Genomic DNA, 22,541 nt, shown 5'->3' with positions numbered 1-22,541 from the left:
TGATAAAATTGACAAAATCTTGCATTAAAGAAGGAACCAGAGCCATATCTAGAAACTTGGGTGTTTGACACTTGACTTGGCCAGTAAAAAGAAACTCCGAACAATTGTATAGCAACATCTCAAAAAAAAAAGAAAAAAAAAAAGAAGAACGCCCAGAACAGTTGCTACACCTTAGCAACCACCCACAACGTAACATTTACTTAAAAACTCCTATTTAATGCACTAAATGTCTACTGATGTGTTCTTCTCTGGTATTAGGACAAATACCTAACTTTGTTTGCCTTAAAGGGTTAGCTTACCCAAAAATGAAAATTGTCTTCAATTACTCATCCTTATTTCGTTCCAAACCCATAAGACTTTTATTCATCTTTGAAAAAAAAGGAAGATATTTTTAAGTCATTTCTGTCGCTCTATTGAAAGTCCACTCAACCAAAACTTAATTAAGACTTTGTAAATGTAACTGTATGAATTGAACTGTTTAATCCAGGCCTTCTGAAGCGACACGATCGCTTTTGAGTTTGAACGCTTAAACATTAACACACACGAAGACCAATTCCTCATGTTTAGCAAGCTTGTCTGAGGTTGTTCTTGCACGTCAAGCAAGTATGGTTTAGCTTCTGTTTATCATATTCTGTGTGCGTAGATCAATGTTTATATGTGAATAAAAGTCTAAATTCGATCTGTTTATCATATAAAGCCACTCAATTCATATAGATTATGGCTACTAGTAACTTTTTGAAGCATCCAAGTTTTGGTTGCATGGGCTTGCAATGGAGGAACAGAAATCTGTCAGGTTTCATTAAAAATGAAGGGAAGATGAACGGAAGTCTTTTAGGTTTGGAACGACATGAGGGTAATGACATTAAGGTAAATGATGACAATATGGGGCAGTTGTGGCCTTAATGGTTAGAGAGTCACACTGGTAACCTGAAGGTTGTGGATTCGAATCTTTGGTTCGAAACCTTGAGCAAGGCAACTAACCTCCAATGTGCTCCTAACTTTTGCTGTGTGTGTGTGTGTGTTTCTACTCACTGCTCCTAATGTGTGTGCACTAACTTGAATGAAGAGGACAAATTCACGTCATGTCACTTAGTTTTTAGTTTGTTACAATTTTCATTTGAGTATACTATTCCTTTAAATGATTTAGACAAGTGTTGAAAGGAAAACGGTGTCTCTGCACTGTTCTCATTTTAAAAGCGTAGTGTAATTATTCAAACTTCAGCATGAGAAATAGTGAGTTTCTTTAACAGATAACCTATATTAATCTATAGTATTTGACACTGTGGTTGCATCTTCACAGTTGATCATGGGACTGGGCACTCAGGGGGCTGAGAAGAAGAGCGCAGCTTCTATCGCTTGTTTTTTGGCTGCCAACGGAGCTGACCTCACCATCCGAAACAAGAAGGGCCAGTCTCCTCTGGACCTGTGCCCTGACCCCAGCCTCTGCAAGGCTCTAGCTAAATGCCACAAAGAGAAGACCAGGTATGAACGTATGTTATCAGCCGGTAGGGGATCTATTGAAGCTTAGTTGAATTCGGCTCCATGATGTTTCCCCCTGCTATGTATAATGGCTTTTCTCCATCTGCACTTTATATATTTGTATATCTCAATCAATATTTTGTTCTCTCTCCCACTTGCTCTCAGTGGGCAGGTTGGCTCCCGCAGCCCGTCTCTAAACAGTAATAATGAGACTCTTGAGGAATGCATGGTGTGCTCGGATATGAAAAGGGACACACTTTTTGGCCCCTGCGGTCACATCGCCACCTGCTCTCTCTGCTCGCCTCGCGTCAAGAAGTGTCTCATTTGCAAAGAACAGGTCCAGTCCAGAACCAAGGTATAGAAACCCTCCTCACTCATTTCTTTTGTCCATGCATGTGTTCCTTATGTGCCATAGCGAAGATGTTTTTTTTTACTTCACCCACAGATTGAGGAGTGTGTGGTTTGCTCTGATAAAAAGGCAGCGGTGCTCTTCCAGCCCTGCGGTCACATGTGCGCTTGTGAGAGTAAGTCATCTTTCTCTCTCTCCTCCCACACTACAACCTCTTCTTTCATCACCCCGTGTGATTTGTCTCTCATCCAGCTAAAAAAGCTCGTTCGGTCATCTGACTTGTCAGAACGTCACATCACACATAACATGACTATGATACAGATAAAGGCATCTAGGTGTGCACACACGGGATGAGCATAAGATATGGGTGAATATGGAGTCATTTTCCACTCCATAATCAGAAGAAAATGAGCATTTTAGGACCATTTTAATAAATTTGATAATATTTGATGGCATTTAACCACAGTTCCACCCGAAATTACCATTATTGTTATGCAGTTTTATCACTTAAAAATAAAAATAAAAATATATTATTTCAGTAAAACGTTTGATATATTATATAAAATATATGCAGTAACATCGTCTGCATTACAGTAATGGCAGCTTGGGGTCAAAATGCATTTATGAATGTTACAATGCATTCACACAATAAAGCTTAAAGTTTCTTTACAAAACAAGTATGAAAATGATCTATTGTTTATACTTCACTGCACATGTTTCCATTAGTGTACAAAATTATTCCCAAGTTTCCCCTTTTTAATGGATGGTAATGAATTTGAAAGGCTAACATCTGTGTAGGTGTTCAGCTACAACTAATTACTTTGATAGTTGTACAGTTTTTAGATATATTTTTAATATGGTATTACTGTAGAAATGTAGCAAATGGCTATCTTGTTCAGTTTTGTATTATGTTAGGTTTTGAACTTAAGTTTAACATTTTTGAAAAGGTATGTAAACGTGCAAATCATAGAGTTTGATGGAATTTGTGTCTGTGTAAGAAGTGCATTCATGTAAATTGAAAGTAGTCATTGGAAGCATTTTATGCTAAAGCAATGATAAATGATCCACTCATAAACTGCTGTTGTGTTCACTGTGAAAAAGTGTCCTAAGTATCGAGAAATGTGTCCTAGCGAATAGCGATTGTAAAAAATTTTTTTATTGTACAATAAATCTCTTATTTACATCGTGTTTACACTTTGGTTATAATGAAGAGCATGCAGCTATCATTGAACAAAACAAAAACTTCATTTTGACTTACTTGCTACATGCTACATACTTTGTGTGTGTTTGTGCATCTGTGCGTGTTCCCGCAGACTGCGCCAGCCTGATGAAAAAGTGCGTACAGTGTCGGGCCGTGGTGGAGCGCCGCACTCCCTTCGTTTCGTGCTGTGGAGGGAAAGGTATGGAGGAAGCCACTGATGATGAGGACCTTAGTGAGTGAACTTCCACACGTTCCCGTTTTTTGATTTCTCTTTCCTCTCTCTCTTCCTACGTTCTCATGTCTCTCATGTTTGATATTTACGTTGGCTTTGGTTGGTGCTTCTCTGTTTCTATTGCCCACACTCATTTCTCTCTCCATTGTTATGACTAATGTGTTATTTCCCAAATGTGTTTTCATGACTCCAATCAGACGTGTAGCCCCTCCTCTTAATGCATAATATCAACACCCTGGAATGAGCTTCGTAACTGCTCTGGAATGTCTTCGTAACATGCGCTGCAAGTTCTAAAGATTTTTGGGAAGCCACTCCAAGCAGACGACTGAAAATGCGTTCATTTTTCACAGAAAGCATAGAATATTTCTATAATTGGACACGCCAAAGGGGCTATGCGAGATTTATTTTAGTCCCATCTTTTTTTTTTAAGTTGTGATTCACTACTATTTGTTACAACATCATTCCTTTGTATGTGATCATGACACTGCCCATGTTTTTTTATGTTGGTTTAGTTTGAGTTCAAAGGGATACTGGTGTAAGTTCACTTTTTTTTACAGTGTTTATTTATAGAGAGGAGGATCTGTTTCTTGTTAGCCTCGCTTAGATGTCCAACACATTCATCCACGCTGACATCTCTGCTGACCCTCAGACATGCTGATCCACAAAAACACACACACACTCGCACACAGTCCAGTCAGCAGAGGAATGTAGCCTTTAGCTCTTATCTTGGTCTGTCTTTAGTGCCTGAGCTCTGTTTGTTGTAAGGCGCCACTTTTCCACACACACAAGACTGAAGCAGCATCTCATATAGACCTAACACAGTCCCCCCCCCCCATGTAGACGAAGCAATGAGAGAGAAATGCCACCATAGATGGGATTCTCTCCTGCTTCAGTCACTCTGAAGACTAAAGCACTTCAATCCCCACATACAAGAGGCTCCTCGCTCTAAAAGTGGACGCGATAAACTGCCATCTGAAGGCTGTGGCCAATTGCATGCCTAGAACTTTAATTTCCACCGAAGGGAACTTGAATATGAACACCGGAAACATCCACTAATCATGCTGTTAGACAGATTCTACATCATTTTTTGGAAAGTAAGAGTGGGGGGACTGTGAAATGATCCAGTGTTGTTAGCCGACCCCTGAAGCCAAGAAATGTTTCTCACTATGCCACCATTAATTTCCCATTTAGCGAATATCCATCTAATTTTTTCCAACTTGTCAGGCTCAAAATTAACCAGTCTGTCTTCTTTCACACTAATCCATCATAAAAATCTCCCTTTCAAGCCTCTCAACGCCCATGGTCTCTAAAACCTTTGCTATAAATGTTTTTCCACTGAATGAAAACCTTAAAATTAGGGATGCACGATACCATATTATTAGAAATGTTTAAATTTGTGTATATATATATATATATATATATATATATATATATATATTAAGAGTTCAGATGCAAAAGCCTCTAAGTGCCATCTGAAATTTTCTTCTAGAATGATAATTTTTATAAAGCTTGTATATTCAAGTTAAGTAATTTCACTTAAATGACAATTAATAGGTAATTTGCATTGCCATTTAAGTTAAATTATTGAACTTAAATATACGAGCTTGATCAAAATTATCATTCTAGAAGAAAATATCAGATGGCACTTAGAGGCTTTTGCATCTGAACTCTTCATATATATATATATATATATATATATTGGACGATATTAGAGTTTTATATGTGCATGCTCATATCCCCCTATTTTTGCATTTAGATTACCTTTGCCATCAAATAAATCTCGCTTAAAAATAACTTAATCTTCAGCAAATCTCTAAATGAGTATTTACCCGATTCAGATCATCAGCTCTTTAGGTGAGAGCTTCATGAACTGAACTGAGTGTGTCAGATAAGAGAGACATGTGAACTGTGCCAGAGCGGTGGGTCCCCAGGACCAGGATTGAACCACTGGTGTAGAATTTTCCATTTATTGATTATTATTGGATCTTGAGGACAATCCTCTCACCCTCTTGCAGTCCCAGATGTATGTGACTTCTGTGGAACACAAAGATTGGTCTTACTTTTGATTGAGTGTCCTTAACTACTTTCATTTGTTACTGACATGTACTAACATTTAAATAAATAAAAAAAAACACTTTATTTTACAGTGTCCTTGTTACATGTACTTACCATAGTAATAACAGTAAATTATGCATAATTACAACCAATAATAATATAATCCTCAACCAAATCCTAATCCTACCCTAACCCCTATAGTAAGTACATGTAGTTGCTTAATATTACTTAAATATATAATTACACTGTAACAATGACACCTTAAAATAGTGTAACTACAGATTTTATCCAATATTCTTGTTGTGTAAATACATGTTTTTACATTGTACTTAAAATGCCTGCATGCAGTTACATCTGTAATTCATTTCTGTGATTACATCTATAATTACAATGTTAACCCCTACACCTTAACCCACCCTTAAACCTACCCATACCACCAAAACTGTCCCTCACCGTACACGTATCCCACCTCAATAGCAGCACATTTGTTTTGCAATACATTTTGGTTACACTTTATTTTTATTTGTCCTTGTTAATGTAATTATTCATTCAAGTACTGAGTAATATTAATTAACTACATGTACTTTTCGAAAGGGGAAGGTTTGTTACTTGTAATTATGCATAACTTACTATTAATAATACAGTAAGTACATGTAACATATGTAACAAGGACAATATAAAATACAGTGTTACCTTTTTTATGTTAGTTACATAGTTGTTAAAGACACCGAATATAAAGTGTGACCCAAAGGTTTTTAGAAAAATAATCCATCTCCATATAATGTCCATATAATGCAAGTAGATGGGACCCTCAATGTTAATGCTTCAAAAATAATACAAAACAAACACAATGGTAACCCATAGGAGCCCAGTGGGTGAATCAATGTCATGAGAAAAATACTAATATTAATATTTGAAACGTTTTAAACCATAAACCATCGCTTCTGGCCAACTGTCCTCTACGCTTCTGCGTCACTTCTCCTGCGAGCTTGGCCGGAAGTGATTGTTTAAAGTTTAAAATATTCGAATTTTCCAACACACCTATTTTTTGTTTTAGAAAGCATTGATTCATCCACTAGGGTCGTGTTCGATATTGGTGTTTTTAAAGCATCAACTTTGACTGTCCCATCCACTTGCATTATAAGAACTCACAGAGATGGATTACTTTCCTAAACATCTTCGTATCCATCTGCGTAATTAACGTCATATACATCTGGGATAGCATGAGGGTAAGCAAATAAGATAATTTAAATTTTGTCTAGTATCCTTTTAACATGGAAGTAATTATCGACTATCAGGCCAAATTTTTATATCAGTGCATCCCTACTTAAAAGCTTTCTTTTATGATAGTGATTTTCGTCACTTCTGCAGAATTGCTGTGGAGGATAGTCCTGCACCCATAATTGGATAGCTTGATGAATAAGCCCTCCCATGTGTCAAATACTTGCGTTAACTTGCTCTTCCCTTTGCTCCCTCTAATGAATATTTATAACTAGCGTATACCACAGGCCAGGCTGAATTGGCCCCTGAGCCAACAGCAGGGGTACGTGCAATACGTAACACTGTGGCTGGTTGCTTCTCAGCAGGGAGCTCTAACTCATTGGCAGGGGGGTCGCAGGATCTTCTCCAGCCCAACAATCTGGCACTAAGTTGGTGTAAGTATTCTATTAATCACCCCAAGTTCTTCCTGCCTCAACTTCTTCCTGCTCCTTTGGGCTCAAAGTCCCTATCTCCACCCCAACATACGTCATTCTCACTGGCCCACACTTTATGAATTAAAGTAGCCGTTAAGTGGGACCATAAGCCTGCTTGCGGCCTGCTGCGATTCAGTGCTATGGGTTGATTTCACACCACAGTGCCCCATATACGCCATGTAAAGTATCAGAACAGGCACAAAACTTCTAGAATCAAGCTATTCCTCTGTAAAATTTGCCAAGTTAGAAGACTCTGCGGTCTGCAAATGCTGAGGCCCAGGGGTCCACTTTCACCAACTTCATGATGAACTGTTGACCCGCTTAAACTTTTCTCAATGGCCTCTGCTTTGCTTTTCAGCCAGTGGAAATATCCCAGCCTTGCAGAGGGACAAAGACAACACTAATGTCAATGCAGATGTACAGAAGTTACAGCAGCAACTGCAGGATATCAAAGAGCAGGTGAGCGTCGCAGTTTGAAGCGATTCACTCATTTCCTTGATGCATCGACAACAAACCCTGCCGATCTTTAGTTGTCAGAAAGTACTGACTTCGGTACCAAGTCGGTTCTGAAATTGAAAAAAATTTGATGATACCAGCATTTCCCTCTAGCATTTTGAGCGCTGTTGAACGGATTCTTAAACATCTCTGATTGGCCATTGCTTCCATGCGCTCAACATATATGTCTGTGATTGGCTACAATGATCATCAATGACATCTTTGATGCTCTTCACAGAGCGGATACACACGGGAGCGTTTAAAAGATAGACGCAGCTTTCAAACGTTCCCGTATGTATCTGTGTAAAGCACAGTGGCCTATTACAGACATATGTTGAGCGCGTCAACACAATGGCCAATCAGAGACATATATGTTGAGCGTGTCAACGCAGTGGCCAATCACAGACATATATGTTGAGCACGTCGAAACAATGGCCAATCACAGACATATATGTTGAGCGTGTCAACATAATGGCCAATCACAGACATATATGTTGAGCGCATCAAAACAATGGCCTATCACAGACATATGTTGAGCGCGTCAACACAATGGCCAATCACAGACATATATGTTGAGCACGTCAACACACTGGCCAATCAGAGACATATATGTTGAGCACGTCAACACAATGGCCAATCAGAGACATATATGTTGAGCACGTCAACACACTGGCCAATCAGAGACATATATGTTGAGCACGTCAAAACAATGGCCAATAACAGACATATATGTTGAGCACGTCAACACAATGGCCAATCAGAGACATATATGTTAAGCGCGTCAACACAATGGCCAATCACAGACATATATGTTGAGCACGTCAAAACAATGGCCAATCACAGACATATATGTTGAGCACGTCAAAACAATGGCCAATCAGAGACATATATGTTGAGCACGTCAAAACAATGGCCAATCACAGACATATATGTTGAGCACATCAACACAATGGCCAATCAGAGACATATATGTTGAGCGTGTCAACACAATGGCCAATCACAGACATATATGTTGAGCACGTCAAAACAATGGCCAATCACAGACATATATGTTGAGCACATCAACACAATGGCCAATCAGAGACATATATGTTGAGCGTGTCAACACAATGGCCAATCACAGACATATATGTTGAGCACGTCAAAACAATGGCCAATCACAGACATATATGTTGAGCACATCAACACAATGGCCAATCAGAGACATATATGTTGAGCGTGTCAACACAATGGCCAATCACAGACATATATGTTAAGCGCGTCAACACAATGGCCAATCAGAGACATATATGTTAAGCACGTCAAAACAATGGCCAATCAGAGACATATATGTTGAGCACGTCAACACAATGGCATATAATGGGTGTTTAAGAATCCGTTCAACAGTGCTCAAAATGCTAGAGGGGAAACACTGGTATCCCCACATTTTTTTAATTACATTACCGACTTGGTACCAAAGTCAGTACTTTTGACAACTCTACTTTTGAATCGTGAATTGTTTGTCGGTCAATAATCGGTTTAAAATTCTAACATTTAATTAATCGCAATCCTGTATCATTGTTTTTTTTTTATATATGAACATTACATTAGTTAGACATGCCAATTAACAGAGACTTAATGGCATCGTTCACGCTCTAATACGCGCAGAATTGTAAAAAATCCGCCTTGACAAGTTTTCACGTTCCCACAGTCTATGTCTCAAGTGAGCGTAAACGTGTGTTAGGTCTTAAAGTGACAGCAGCCTAATGTACCTGCTACTGTGTATTCTTAATGTTAATCAAACAACAAAAGAAAAACGTAATCACTGCTCTAGACTGAGCTTTCAGTAAGTTTAATTAACACAGTGATGACTATGCAGGGTTTTTATTTTTCAATTTCAATTGAAAAAATGTCACTGGCATCTAAAGTTACAATGTATTATTTTATGATCAACTTAATAAAAAAAAAAAACTCATTTAACATGTTTGCCTTCCACTTAGACCATGTGCCCCGTGTGTCTGGATCGCCTAAAAAACATGATCTTCATGTGCGGTCACGGCACTTGTCAGCTTTGCGGAGACCGAATGAGCGAGTGCCCCATCTGCCGCAAGGCCATCGAACGTCGCATCCTGCTTTACTAGAGCGCCAGGCCATCGCAACCTCCCTGTTTTTCAGCCACAGTCTGCGCTGCTGCTCTCATAAGCACCTTTCCTGTATCCGCAAGGCTCTCCGTGTCTCACGCTAAGCTAAGAGACATCAGTGTTACGCCATCCATCTTTATTTGATCTTTTAGCCTCAATATTTGTCCGGCTTACTTTCACTTTTCTGTTTGCTTGGATTATGTTCACCACAAGGAGGAAGAAACTTGCTTAACTACTCCATCTTGCCATTTTATTCATGCAGGTGCCCGCATTTTTCTGCCGCGAGTAGTTCAGCTCCACCTACAAGACATGAACTGACACTGTCAGGGTCTGCTAATGTTTCATGTTTTTATTATGTCAGTGTATTATGCTTCCATATCCTGATGCAAACAGTTGAATCTACAGTATCTGTGTCTGTCATGATACAGCATGGTGAATTTAGGACGTGACTGAACTCTAAGAGTCCTATTGAAGCTTTGGAAATCTCATTTTGTGTGACGTAGCGTTCAGTTCCAAATACCGTGTAAAAGCATCTGCATTTACTTGTCCTGTCCAAACAGTGGAATAAAAAAAAACATTCACCTTTTAGCAGTACTGTTAGTATAACATTGCATGTTCCTCTCTTGAATTGCTGCTGTACTACAGTATATACACAGTATTATTGTCAAACCCATGGTGGTGATTGGCTCGTCATCTGATCAATACAGGAAAGTGCATGCTTTCAATGCAACTGATCCCTGTTGTCTTTAAAAGGATGTTCATTTACTTAACAAGCATCATTATTGGATTGTTCTTCCGGCAGTCTTGCTTTATGCACCATATTGTCTTGCTAGATATTTAATACAAAAAGGATTGGACTTGTGCCATTGTTCCAAAAATATGAAGACGTTTCATTACCTTTTGGGAATAAGATGCTGTTTAACAATGTACTAGTTAATTTATGTATTTTTACCTTTTTCCACTGAATCTCAATGACTTGGAACATACAAAGAATATCACCTGCAAGCTATACGTGTTAAACGGGGCCTTAATTTAATTAGGCCACAAGAAAGCCTGATCAAAAAGAATTTGTAGCTGAGGACTGTTCATCAAAATAGTCTTTCATTAACAATTTGGCATCTTCCTGTGCTTGTCCAAATATATTTTGAAGACCTGTATTTTCCCCGTTTCCTGTTCCCATCTAGGAGGAGGTTTAAAGTTACTTCTACAGTTGTTTGACGGCATGTTTCATTACAGTGACTCGACATATTTTTACTGGAAGCAAAAGTAGTTTCATACTTTACCTTTTAAAGAGTTGTATCATTTTTCACCGATTTTGTGATCTTTCTTTTTCAGTATCAGTCTCTTTGTGTCATTTTAACATTAAAAAGTAGATGCACTAATATACCTTAATGGTAGAGCTATTTTGTCATGGTTACTCAAACAGTCTGTTTTGTACCTTATTTTCAGAACACAAAAAAACTGCCCTGGGTTAAACAAAACATACTTCTTTTTTTCTTTTCTTTTTTTTTTTGAACGAATGAATGTTTGATGTATGATGTACAACATTTATCATAGGAGAAATTCCTTTTGCCCTGTATTGAAATTTGCTTTGAAATATGCATTGCCGAATAAAGATCTAACAAAATGGCGCACAGTACTTTGCAAAAGATATTGCACTTTCATCTTTCATTTTGACTTCCGCAAGACTCTAAATGTCACTTCAGTTGTTACCATCAAATTATCATAATGGAAAACCCCACCAGAATTTAACGGTACACAATAACTTTTTTTCTTTCAAAATTTAAATACGTCAATCCTTCTTCCAAAACGTGTCTTTGTCTTGCCCTGATTGACTATAGTACGTATAAGTGATGATATTTTAGACCTGTCGGGATGGTTTTCGTGGGAAATTGTGTACATGCGTCACTCGCCCGTATGCGTCTCGTCATATCCGTAAATAGAGAAATGTTGCTACTTTGATGCGTGTTTGGTCTCACACAACGAGTGAGAAAGGTTGCGATGGAGCAGCTAAATCTCGAACCTCCGGGAATCACCTGTTTAAAAAAAGAAAAGAAAATGCTGAACATGACAGAGCTCGTAATAAAACAAGAATTAACATTGCCTTGGTTTTTTGAAGATGGCGAGAACTGAGGGATTTAGTTATTTATGTGAGTTTGAGTAAATGGAAATGAACTTTGTATTTGACATTCAGTTATGTTGTACAATTGAAAGACTGTCTGCAACTAGCACAGCAAAGTAGAAAGATACTTGTTACTGCACTGGCTTTAGCACAACTATTGCTCATTGGACATATGTGACCCTGGACCACAAAACCAGTCACATGGGTCAATTTTTATAAATTGAGATTTAAACGTCATCTGAAAGCTGAATAAATAAGCTTTCCATTGATGTGTGGTTTGTTAGGATAGGGCAATATTTGGTCGGGATACAACTTTGAAAAAGTGTGCAAAAAAATCGAAACATTGAGAAAATCGCTTTTAAAGTTCTCCATTTATGTTTGCGATTGTGATGCATTCACTCACACAAATGTTTTATATATTTACGGTAGGAAATTTACTAAATATCTTCATGGAACACGATCTTTACTTAATATCCTAATGATTTTTGGCATAAAAGAAAAATCGGTCATTTTGACCCATACAATGCCACAAATATACCCGTGTGACTGGTTTTGTGGTCCAGGGTCACATATATCCTCACGTATCACAGTCTTAATACATGTAGCCATCCATAACCTAACCATAAGATCTACTCTTCAGCACAATGGTAACCATAAAAACTTCAAATTCTTTTAAATGTCAAACGTAACTGAACATTAACAGGGCTTTCCCTTCACTCAAAAACATACAATTAATTAATCATGTTAACACTTACTCTCCTGATCCAGCCATATGGGAACTCAAAATCCCCCACCCATTTTCAGTTAATGCAACAAAAATCATTCGCATAATCCCAACACAAATGGATTGAGTAAATTTCTATCTGAAATGTATTTAAGTGTATTGAACACAATGAAATTAAGTTAGGACAAAATGTATAGCAATTGTGTTGCTTTAGCTCATTTTAATTAAGTAATTTGAACAAGCAGCAAAAATAAAGGTTCCAGTGCAGGTGGATATAAGTTGCAATATGTAGCTCTCTAAGAGGTTCAATGTAAACGGTATCGATTGTGAAGGCTCATTTCATTATGGCTGTTAGCGCTGTACTGGAATTTATTTTCAAGGAAGTATCGCGTCTATTATTGGGTCCAGCTTCAGTCTTCAGCTAGTCAGCTTGAGATCCTTTCTAAACTCTTAACCTAGTGAATGTTTTATGAGCAGCAGTAGGATAACCAACGTTTCTAACGTCACTAATTAAAAAAATATCAGTGTTTCCAACAACAGCATAACATTTTTAACTTACATGCCCAGATGACATCATTTTGGGGATTTCCATCCATTCGTCGCGAACCATATTCATCCGCAGAGCCGAAGCACAACCAAAACAATATCGCAAAACCCATGCAGTTTTGTTTTTTAACCACTAGGCCAAAAGTTACATGGTGTTCCTTTAATGTTGGATTATTACAATTCCCAGAGACGACCCTTCACAATAGAATAGAAAAATGGCAGGTAGTCTAGGCTAACTGGGGTCTTGTGCATTTGAAATAATCCAATAGAAAACGATCCAAGTGTGGTCATGCATTAAACCATTTAAGATTAAACTTAACTCCATAGAGAAAGATGTAATGGGAAAACTCAGCATGACATCTCTTGAGCCTTGGTTGTTACTGAGAGCTTTTACATCCTGCCTATCGACCGATTCATTCATAACCATGGCTTCTCTTCTGATGACAGAGCGACCTCTTACTGAGGAAGATCCCGAAGATCTTTCTTCTGAAAGCCCACCGATCTTTGATTCTGGCATAGTACGTTAATAACGATTTAGGGATAACATCTTGTTAATATCCCACGTGCTGCACAAGTGTTTTGAGCCGCGCTGCATCAGCGAACAAGTCTTCAGAGCGTTTCGGATCGAGAAAAGAGCTTAACGGAGCTGATTATAGAAATGGGCCTCAGTGGGATGTGCTTGGCCATCCTTTATCCTGACTGTGGCCATTGCAGCACAGAGCAGTGTCTGTTTTGTTTAGGATGTGTTATGTTGTATTGACACCTCTGATTTAATCTGATCATACACTATGTACAAAAGTCATTAGTGTGCCAAAAGGTTTTTTTAATGTTTCTGAAAGAAGCCTCTTATGCTCACCAAGGCTGCATTTATTTGATCAAAATACAGTAAAAAACAAAAACAGTAATATTATGAAATTTGAAATAACTGTTTTCTATTTGACTATATTGTAAAATGTAATATATGATTACTCCAGTCTTGAGCATCTTCAGAAATCTGGTGTTAATCAGTTATTGTCAGTGCTCAAGTTATAACAATGGTTCTTATCAATGTTAAAAACATTGTTTTCTGACGCTTAGCCTAATATTTTTGTGTTGACCATGATAGCTTTTTTTCAGGATTCTTTGATTAATGGAAAGTTCAATGAACAGCGTTTATTTGAAATAGAAATGTTTTGTATATCATGAATTCTATACTGCCACTTTTGATCAATTTAAATCATCTTTCCTGAATAAAAGTATTATTGGAAATTAAATCTTATATCAAACTTTTGAATGGCAGTGTTTCACTGTTTCCACAAACATATTAAGCACCAAAAATTGTTTTTAACATTGTTAATAAGAATTGTTACACTGAAGACTGGAGTAATGCTGAAATTATAGCATTGCAAATATATAAATATTTAAAAATTTCCTGCACGGCAAAATTTAAATTTGATTTAAATAGGCAAATACTTAAGAGTCAATAATTGGATAATTATCACCGTGATTATTATATTTCTAGCATGTTATATGTTTGGCAACAGAAAATGGATGCACCTCTTCAGCCTTATGAATATGGTCGTGATGTGTCTTCCTACATGGATGTTAAAGAAATGAAAAGCTACACACTCTGTCATTTAGGGTTAGAAGAACTGATGTCAAACATATGCTAGAAACATAATAATCACTGTAATAATGATCCAATCGTAGACTCTTAAAGTCCCCGTGCAGTCAATAATTTTCATCTTTGATCACCAAAATTACACATTTAAAAAATTCTCTGTGAAAAATTCTTCATGCCTTAAAACACTAGCTTGAATGCAACTCTACACCCTTGCTTCATTTAATATATGTGGACTCATGAATATGCTAATTAGCCCCGCCTCCACTCACTCAGACCAGCTCACAGATTCACTCTGCCAACTTTACTGTAGTAAACGCTGCACAATGGTGTCGCTCTTTACAACGTCGGACACAACGGTAATTCATATGATTAGCCTTTTGCTTGACTGTTATCAAACAGCTAATAATGTGTTGCTAATGTTACACAAACCATGTTCCCATTCGCATCTCAGTCTGCCTTCAAACAATCATCAGGAACGCTTTGAACAAAAACGTCAGAAGAGAAAGGCATTCATCATAACATCGTAATATACATCATACTATATTGCTAGATATACCCGATTTTTCATATCAACAGAAGAATAAACCAGGATAACCTGACATCTCTCGAGACCCCTGCAAGTTCGCAGTTAATGATATGCTAAAGCCCGCCCACATGTTGACCTGATTGGTTACAAGGTAGTTTGTGACGTCAGAAACACCAGCGGTTTTTGAGACTCTTTTTTTCACTGCAGTTTTAAGAAGAAAATACTCAGCAATGGTGTTTGACTTAAGAATTTGCACATGGTTTGACTTAAATCATATTAAAAACACCACATAGACATATAAACAACATTAAAAACACAGGGGGACTTTAAGTATTTGCCGATTTAAATCCAAACAGCGACTTTTTTTGATCGGGCAGTGTATATTCAACAAGAAAACAGTTCTTTTAAATTATAATATTTCACAATATTACTTTTTTGGTCAAAAAATTGAGTATAGGAGAGTTCTTTCAAAAACATAAAAAAAAACTTGTGACTGGTAGTGTACATCACGAATCCACCAACATGTGTTAGACTTTGATAAACTTTTTAAAAACAGTATTTCCCAATTTTCTCATGAGCGTGTTCTCAATCACAGGCCACTGGATATGAAATCCCTATTCTGAATACATGAGCAGCACATATTTCTCCACTCTTCCCTACATCTCAGTGTTGTGTGTTAGCAGAGACAGTGTAGATTAGGAGATTTAGGAAGCAATTATCTTCTCAGCGGTCACAGGCCTTCAGTTTGCGAAAGAGGGAGAGAGGGAGACGGAGTGAACGCTGGGTATCAGACGCAGACGGAGTCTCCCGCTGAGAGTGACTGACACCAGACTGTGGGGTACGAGAGCCAGATAGATGACTGCTTTATCTTTACAGAGATCACACCTCAGCTAGAGACAGCTAGTACAGAGAGAGGTGTTGCTGTGATTGATTGTGATCCCAAAGTGAAAGTATGAGAAACCACCACCAGGGGGCAGTGCCTGCTCTCGACACACAATCAGAGCAGTGCCTGTGGAAGATTTTGGATGAATCCGAAATACTCTCTCGAGTTACTTATTTTGAACAGGTAATTACATACGCGACCGCTAAAATAGTGTGTTCTGTATGAGTGTGTGTAGTATGAATGTAATCTGGACGCACTACATCCGCCATGTTGTCATTATCATGTGACCCTTCCAGCTGTTGTGTTGCTTCATCTTCATTTACAAATCCTCTCCCGTTGCCTCATGGGATAATAAAGAGTTCATCATTAGCATACTTCAGAATCTCACTGGAAGAATTAGATCATCTGGGTATTTTTTTGCATACTCTTTTCTGAGTACTGTGAATTCTGACATACTTCTTTTGTCACATAGGCCTACTGTATTTCGCCTACTAGGCTATATAGTAGGCCTATGTGATTTCGGATGCAGCATAGTAGTTTGATACAACTTTAAAGAACCTTTACTTTTAAGAGTCTATCCCCCGGTTTCACAGACAAGGCTTAAGCTGGTCTTTGGCTAAAATGCATGTTTGAGCTGTTTTAACTGAAAACAATATCATGATTTTAACGGTAAAAGACTGTAAAATGCTACGGTGAAAAACTGTTAATTGGTTAACAAAGATTCTGTACTATATACCATGAATAACCGTGATAGATCTAACCGTACATTTAACTTTAATTTAAAATTGACAGGTTTTGGAAGTAAAAAAAAAAAAAAAAAACACATCATTGTATAACTTACCGTAAATTGACATTCCCACAATTCCCTGTGTATTTTTGTTGAAATAACCTCATGGCTTCATGTTCTTCAATAATCTTTTTCTAATCAGTTATGTACATTAAGGTTTTATGTTACATTTAATGTTGTTAAATTAATGTTTATTGCATGATGGTGTTTAGTGTTTCTGTGAATGAAACTGTGCAGCTTCTATATATTAATATTATCTTTCTCAACTTGTGGAAAAGCTGCTTGTGATGAGCTTTGATTCATCACGTGACTCTCATCACCACTGTGATTGGTGGCTGTCAGTGTATTACAATGGTATAAAACAGATATTAATACTTCTATAGGTCATTTATTTTTTTACTGTAAATTTAAGTTAAGTCTGTAAAACCTAAAATGCTGCTACTGTATTTTTTACGGTAAATTTCTGGCAACCACAGCTGACGTTTTTTTTACCGTAAATTTAACGGAATTTGTTTTACAGTGTACGTTTATAAAAGCTCCTTAAATGCCCTAATTAAACTAAGGCCTAATCCTGGCTTAGACTAAGCCCTGTCTGTGAAACCGGGCCTATATTGTAAAAATTTGAATATTATAATACATTTTATATGTACAAACTATCCAGGAAAATGTTATTGTAGGCTATTGTACAATATATATATTTTTTTTTGGCATACTTAAAACCGTTGAATTCCTGACAGAGAAACCAAAGTTTATAAAACGATCCTTATTTGGAATACATCAGCATTCAATAAACTCATCCACCTACGTCAAGCACACGTTTCAGATGCCACACCTGCTGCTGGAAGACATTGATCCTTGTGTCTGAAGGTCCTCACACGTCACCTCGCTCATGGCAGCGGGGGATATTTACGGCCTGGCGTTAATGACAGGCACGGGCAAAGGCCGCTCGGTCTGGACAGGCTCTTCTGGGAGTGCTGAGAGCGTGTAGGACACAGGGCTCTGGAGTTCGGACCCTACAGACGCCACACAAAGTCATAAAGAGGCCATGTTTTTTCCTCCCTTTGCCATCTCAGCTCTATGATTCTGCCATTTGTTGTGTAGATGCTGGTCGGCCAAAAGTGTCGGCTTCACTTCTGCTCAAGGCACGCTGCAGAAAACGATGAAATAGTCTGATAAACAAGCTGTATAGTAGCACTGCAGGGCCAGTTGCGTAACTGAAGAACTAATCTGACCAAACAAACTTGTATTAAGACTAGTCTACGCAGTTTATGCAACTGGCCACCGTTCCCCATTCACTGCATTTCGCAAGCGCCTCGCGTTCACCCTCATGCACAACAAACACCTTCGACAGATGCGCTCGTGCCAAAGATCCAGGGAGGACGGCTCTCTTGAATTTGAACATTCCTTTGAAAGTGTACATCTCGTCTTGTTCATATTTTAGTAGGCGTCTTTTGTTTTGAAGGTGTATTTGGATTTATAATAATTAAAGGGTTCGTACAAGGTGCTTAAAGTAGCTACTTTTAAGTACTCGAATTTGACTTTTAGAAATGTAAGGCCTGGAAAACCCTTGAAAACAGCCATATTTACGAAGAGGTAGGCTACTTGAAAAGTGCTTGACTTATTTAAATACAATAGCCTATACAGTCAAACCAACATTTATTCACACTTCAATATTTTTCACAATTATCACAGTTTATTCACTATAGTTTAGAAAATGGTAATAAAATATGACAAGAACTCAGAGTTATCAAATCAGTTGATATTTCACTGGTTTTGGCTATCCTTCTGTTAGACTGCCAAATAAATTAGGTGGAATAGCTGTCAGCTGTTAAATTGTTAACATTTTTCCTGTAGTAGTGCTTGCTAACTTGACCCAAATAATATCAGCATTATGTCAATATTTTAGTATCTTTTGCTTATTTTACTAGTAAATAGGAATAGTGCAATTTCTTTTTCACTTGTAATACTGTAATTAAATGAATAACTTTAAAATAGTGCTGCACAACAATTAATCACATCCAAAATAAAAGTTTGTTTATATAATGTGTAACTGTATAATTATCTTCTATATATAAATACACACACAGCCTATACTGTATACATATTTGTATTATATATAAATATAAATATTTTATATATAAATAAAAAAAATCTTAAATATATACGTGTATGTGTATATATATATATATATAAGCAATAAGGTACGAGAGGCTGTGCTGTATCGTGAATAAGTTACTTATTCACGATACAGCACTTGCCTCGAGTACCTTATTGCTTTTATAAAACGGTTACCACACAATATACTATGTATATATATAGGCCTATATATATATATATATATATATATATATATATATATATATAATTATACACAGTACACACACATATGTAAACACAAACTTTTAATTTGGGTGCTATTAATCGTTGCCCAGCACTACTTTAAAATAATATTCAAGTATAAATTTAACATTCACCTTTTTTTTCAAGATCTGTAAATTAATAATCTGTAAATGATTTAGTTAAGGACCACATGGAACAATGACCATTTTAGCTCATCTTTATTTTTTCAGGAGTTTGAATCAACCTGTCTAAAAAATATTTTGAGAAGGCTTGCTTTAGTTAACCTCATAAAAATCTGGAATGTAAAAATATTTGGTATTACTCATATATTGGCCCCATTTTGTTCCAATTTCATCTCAAGGTTTCATTTTTGCTGTCTCAGATAAATGCTCAATTCAGTAGTGAGTGGGTGAGGGAGGCGAGGTGAAGTAATGTTTATTCATCCAGCACATTCACAAATTCTGCCTACTTCTGAGGTCAACGGGAGTGTGTTACATACTTCTTTGTTTCTATGGAATATGACTGGACCGAAAAAGCTTACAAATTAACACAACTCAATCATTTGCATATTTTTCAAATGACTTTCCCTCTGTCTCATAAGTATTTGTTTGTAAAAATGAGTCACTCCCCACACACCCATAACCGACTCAGCCTGCAAACAAAATATATATATATATTTTAAGCACTTTAAAAGCTCTACCATTATTATTAATGATCGGTGCCAATATACAGTCAAACCGAAATTTATTCAGACACCTTCAACATTTCTCACATTATCACAGTTTATTCGCTATAGTTTCGAAAATGGTAATAAAATATGACAAGAACTCAGAGTTATCAAATCAGTTGATATTTCACTGGTTTTGGCCATCCTTCTGTTAGACTGTCAAATGAATTAGGTGGAATAGATGTCAACTGTTAAATTTAACTACACAAATATATAATACCAATTTACGTCAACCAATTACCAAGCAATGCTTCATTTAGTTCAGTCTGTGGTGTTAAAAAGTTGCATGAGCAATAAAAAAAAAAAAAAAACACAAGCAAAACATGGTGAGGTCAAAGTGCCTGAATAATTTTTGGTCCCAAATTTGTATAAAGTTTACTGGTAGTCCACTTTATAAAGAATTTTTGGGTATAATATGTCAGAGTTTACTTTATTTTGTTATCCTCACTTACATAAATGAACTATAGTGTCCTGCACCCACTAGTAAAAAAATATAAAAAATGATATCTGGTGTCTGAATAATTGGTTTGACCGTACTATAACAAATATTCTGTGGAAGCTCAAAAAAGCATTTTACTCTATTAGCGTTTTTGCCATGGAATTGCCTTTGCACAATCCCGAGCAATGGCAGAATCCCAGACTGAACTGAGTAGACGATGATTGGGTGTTGTTGTCGCCGGGGATGCCGTGAGGAATCGAGCTAGTCTGCTTATCAATAGGCCTCGACTGGAGCTGGAGCCTCCGGGCCACATTTACAGTGCAAATGTTATCGTTCCAGTGACACTTTAAACAGTCTTTATCAATATATAGTCATTCAAGGTTTATGAGCTTTGATAAAAAATACCACTAGCTTTAGCAGGGTCATGCTAACCCTTCCTCAGTTCAGCTGTGGTCCCCATGAGCTTCTGATGCTCGCCATGAATAAAGACAAAATTCGCCAGGCAGACATAACATTCGCTGATTCTATGGAAGAAAAAGGAAAAACAAAAGCAAAACAAAGAACAACATATTGGCTTCTGACGCGAGGGGGTGAGCGATAATGCTCCTCTTGCAGAATCTTATCGTTCTATTATCTTTAAAACGCTGGGTTATCATAATTGCTTACTTAATAATTCTATAAAACCTCCTTGAGCTCAACCTTTGACTGGGTAGTAAACTGGTGGAAGTACTTGATTTCTAGATTGGAGACGATAGTTGTTTGTTCACCGAACAGCATGCCATTCATCAAAACTTCCTCTCAACTCTCCTCCGTTTTTTGGCTCCCTGCACATACTGTAATCACGTAGATGATACTTTAGTCAGTGATAAGCTTTGATAGTAGTGACTCAATAAGATATATTTAGCGTCCATCACATGCTCTGTGCACTAGCGAATGCTTTAACACTCTTGTGGCATCTCGCAGACTTGGGTATTTATGGATTTGGGGTTAGTTGGGATGGTCTTTCCATAATGATTTGATTTTTAAAGGATTTTTACAATGGTCGAGAAGTGCAAAACAAATCACAATTATAAAACGAAATAACAAATTATAAACACAATGTAAAGCCTAAAAACAAAATAACAATTCAGAAAAGACAACGAAATATCCAAAAACAAAACAAAATAGCAAGTCAGAAAACACAACATCCAACAAGTCAGACAAAACGGAAAAGGATTTTGAATACTCAGCGTTGATTGGACGAGACATCTGTCAATCAAGACATGCAAAAAGCAGGCTGCGAGAAAGTCGATTCTCATGTGCACGTGTAAGTATTTAGAGATGTATCGTCTACGATAATAATTGTTGTTTTAACGATGTGCAAGCTGACGTTATTGAGTTTGACGCACTTTGAAAAAAGAAGAAAAAAAAAACTCGCCTTGAGACGCTCTCACTTCATGAATTAGCCTATTAGAATGCAGTTATAATGCTAATTATTTAAATATGGTATGCACACAAGCAAGAGTGCTTTTCCCCCTGAATATCAGCTCGAGTGATATTGATTTTATACAGTTCAATTAACAAGTTAATATTGTTAATTCCATTTTTCGACTTCCTGCTGCCGCAGCCTGCTGTACTTTCCGCATGTCTTGATTGACAGATGTCTCGTCCAATCAGCGGTAAGTATTCCGTTCGCAAAATATACCCACCTTTTCCGTTTTGTCTGACTTGTCAATGTGTTTTCTGACTTATTTAGTTTTTAGAGTTGCCATTGTGTTTATAATGTGTTATTTTTGTTTTTGCATTGTTATTTTGTTTTCATAATTGTGATTTGTTTTGCACTTTTCAGTCAGCGTAGATTTAATTCGCAAAGATATCATCTTTTCCTTATTTTATTTTATTTTATTTAGTGAAAAATTTAGTAAAGGTGAAATGTTAATTGAGTTTTACAGGGATGACATCAAAACCCAGAAGTCTAGTTCCTAGATTTTCTAGATTTTCCTATAGGGTTTTATAATTGGGTTTTTCAATGTATGAGTAAGGGCAAGTTTACACGACAACAATACTAAAAACAGAGTTTTTCCTTTGTGTTTTTCACAATGTTGACGTCAATGTTGTCAAAATGATCCTCCTTCACACGGATCCGTGACACCAACTAAAACACTGTATTATTCATGCCAAGCCAGTAGGTGGCGATGGCACTTTGTAAAGAAACACTATATACTGAATGACTTAACTGT

The 22,541-nt window shown here is 37.1% G+C and overlaps 1 protein-coding gene across 4 annotated transcripts in view; it reads left to right on the top strand.

Annotated features, from left to right (window-relative positions):
• mib1 (MIB E3 ubiquitin protein ligase 1) overlaps window positions 1-11,264 on the top strand; it is a 75,102-nt gene extending 63,838 nt beyond the window's left edge. The window contains exons 16-22 of one of the 4 annotated variants that reach the window (XM_084410829.1): window positions 1,301-1,482; window positions 1,645-1,834; window positions 1,925-2,003; window positions 3,142-3,261; window positions 6,813-6,971; window positions 7,369-7,469; window positions 9,485-11,264. In XM_084410829.1, the coding sequence (XP_084266955.1) occupies window positions 1,301-1,482; window positions 1,645-1,834; window positions 1,925-2,003; window positions 3,142-3,261; window positions 6,813-6,971; window positions 7,369-7,469; window positions 9,485-9,625 (972 nt within the window). In that variant the 3' untranslated portion in view covers window positions 9,626-11,264. The remainder of the gene's footprint in view (window positions 1-1,300; window positions 1,483-1,644; window positions 1,835-1,924; window positions 2,004-3,141; window positions 3,262-6,812; window positions 6,972-7,368; window positions 7,470-9,484) is intronic. The other 3 variants (XM_084410831.1, XM_084410830.1, XM_084410832.1) reach the window with 3 other exon arrangements.
• The last annotated feature ends 11,277 nt before the right edge of the window (window positions 11,265-22,541 follow it).

The sequence above is a fragment of the Rutilus rutilus genome, assembly GCF_951802725.1.
Source record: "Rutilus rutilus genome assembly, chromosome: 6".
NCBI classification, from domain to species: Eukaryota; Metazoa; Chordata; class Actinopteri; order Cypriniformes; family Leuciscidae; genus Rutilus; species Rutilus rutilus.
Note: the sequence above shows the minus strand (reverse complement) of the source record. Positions and strands in the feature narration are given on the sequence as shown.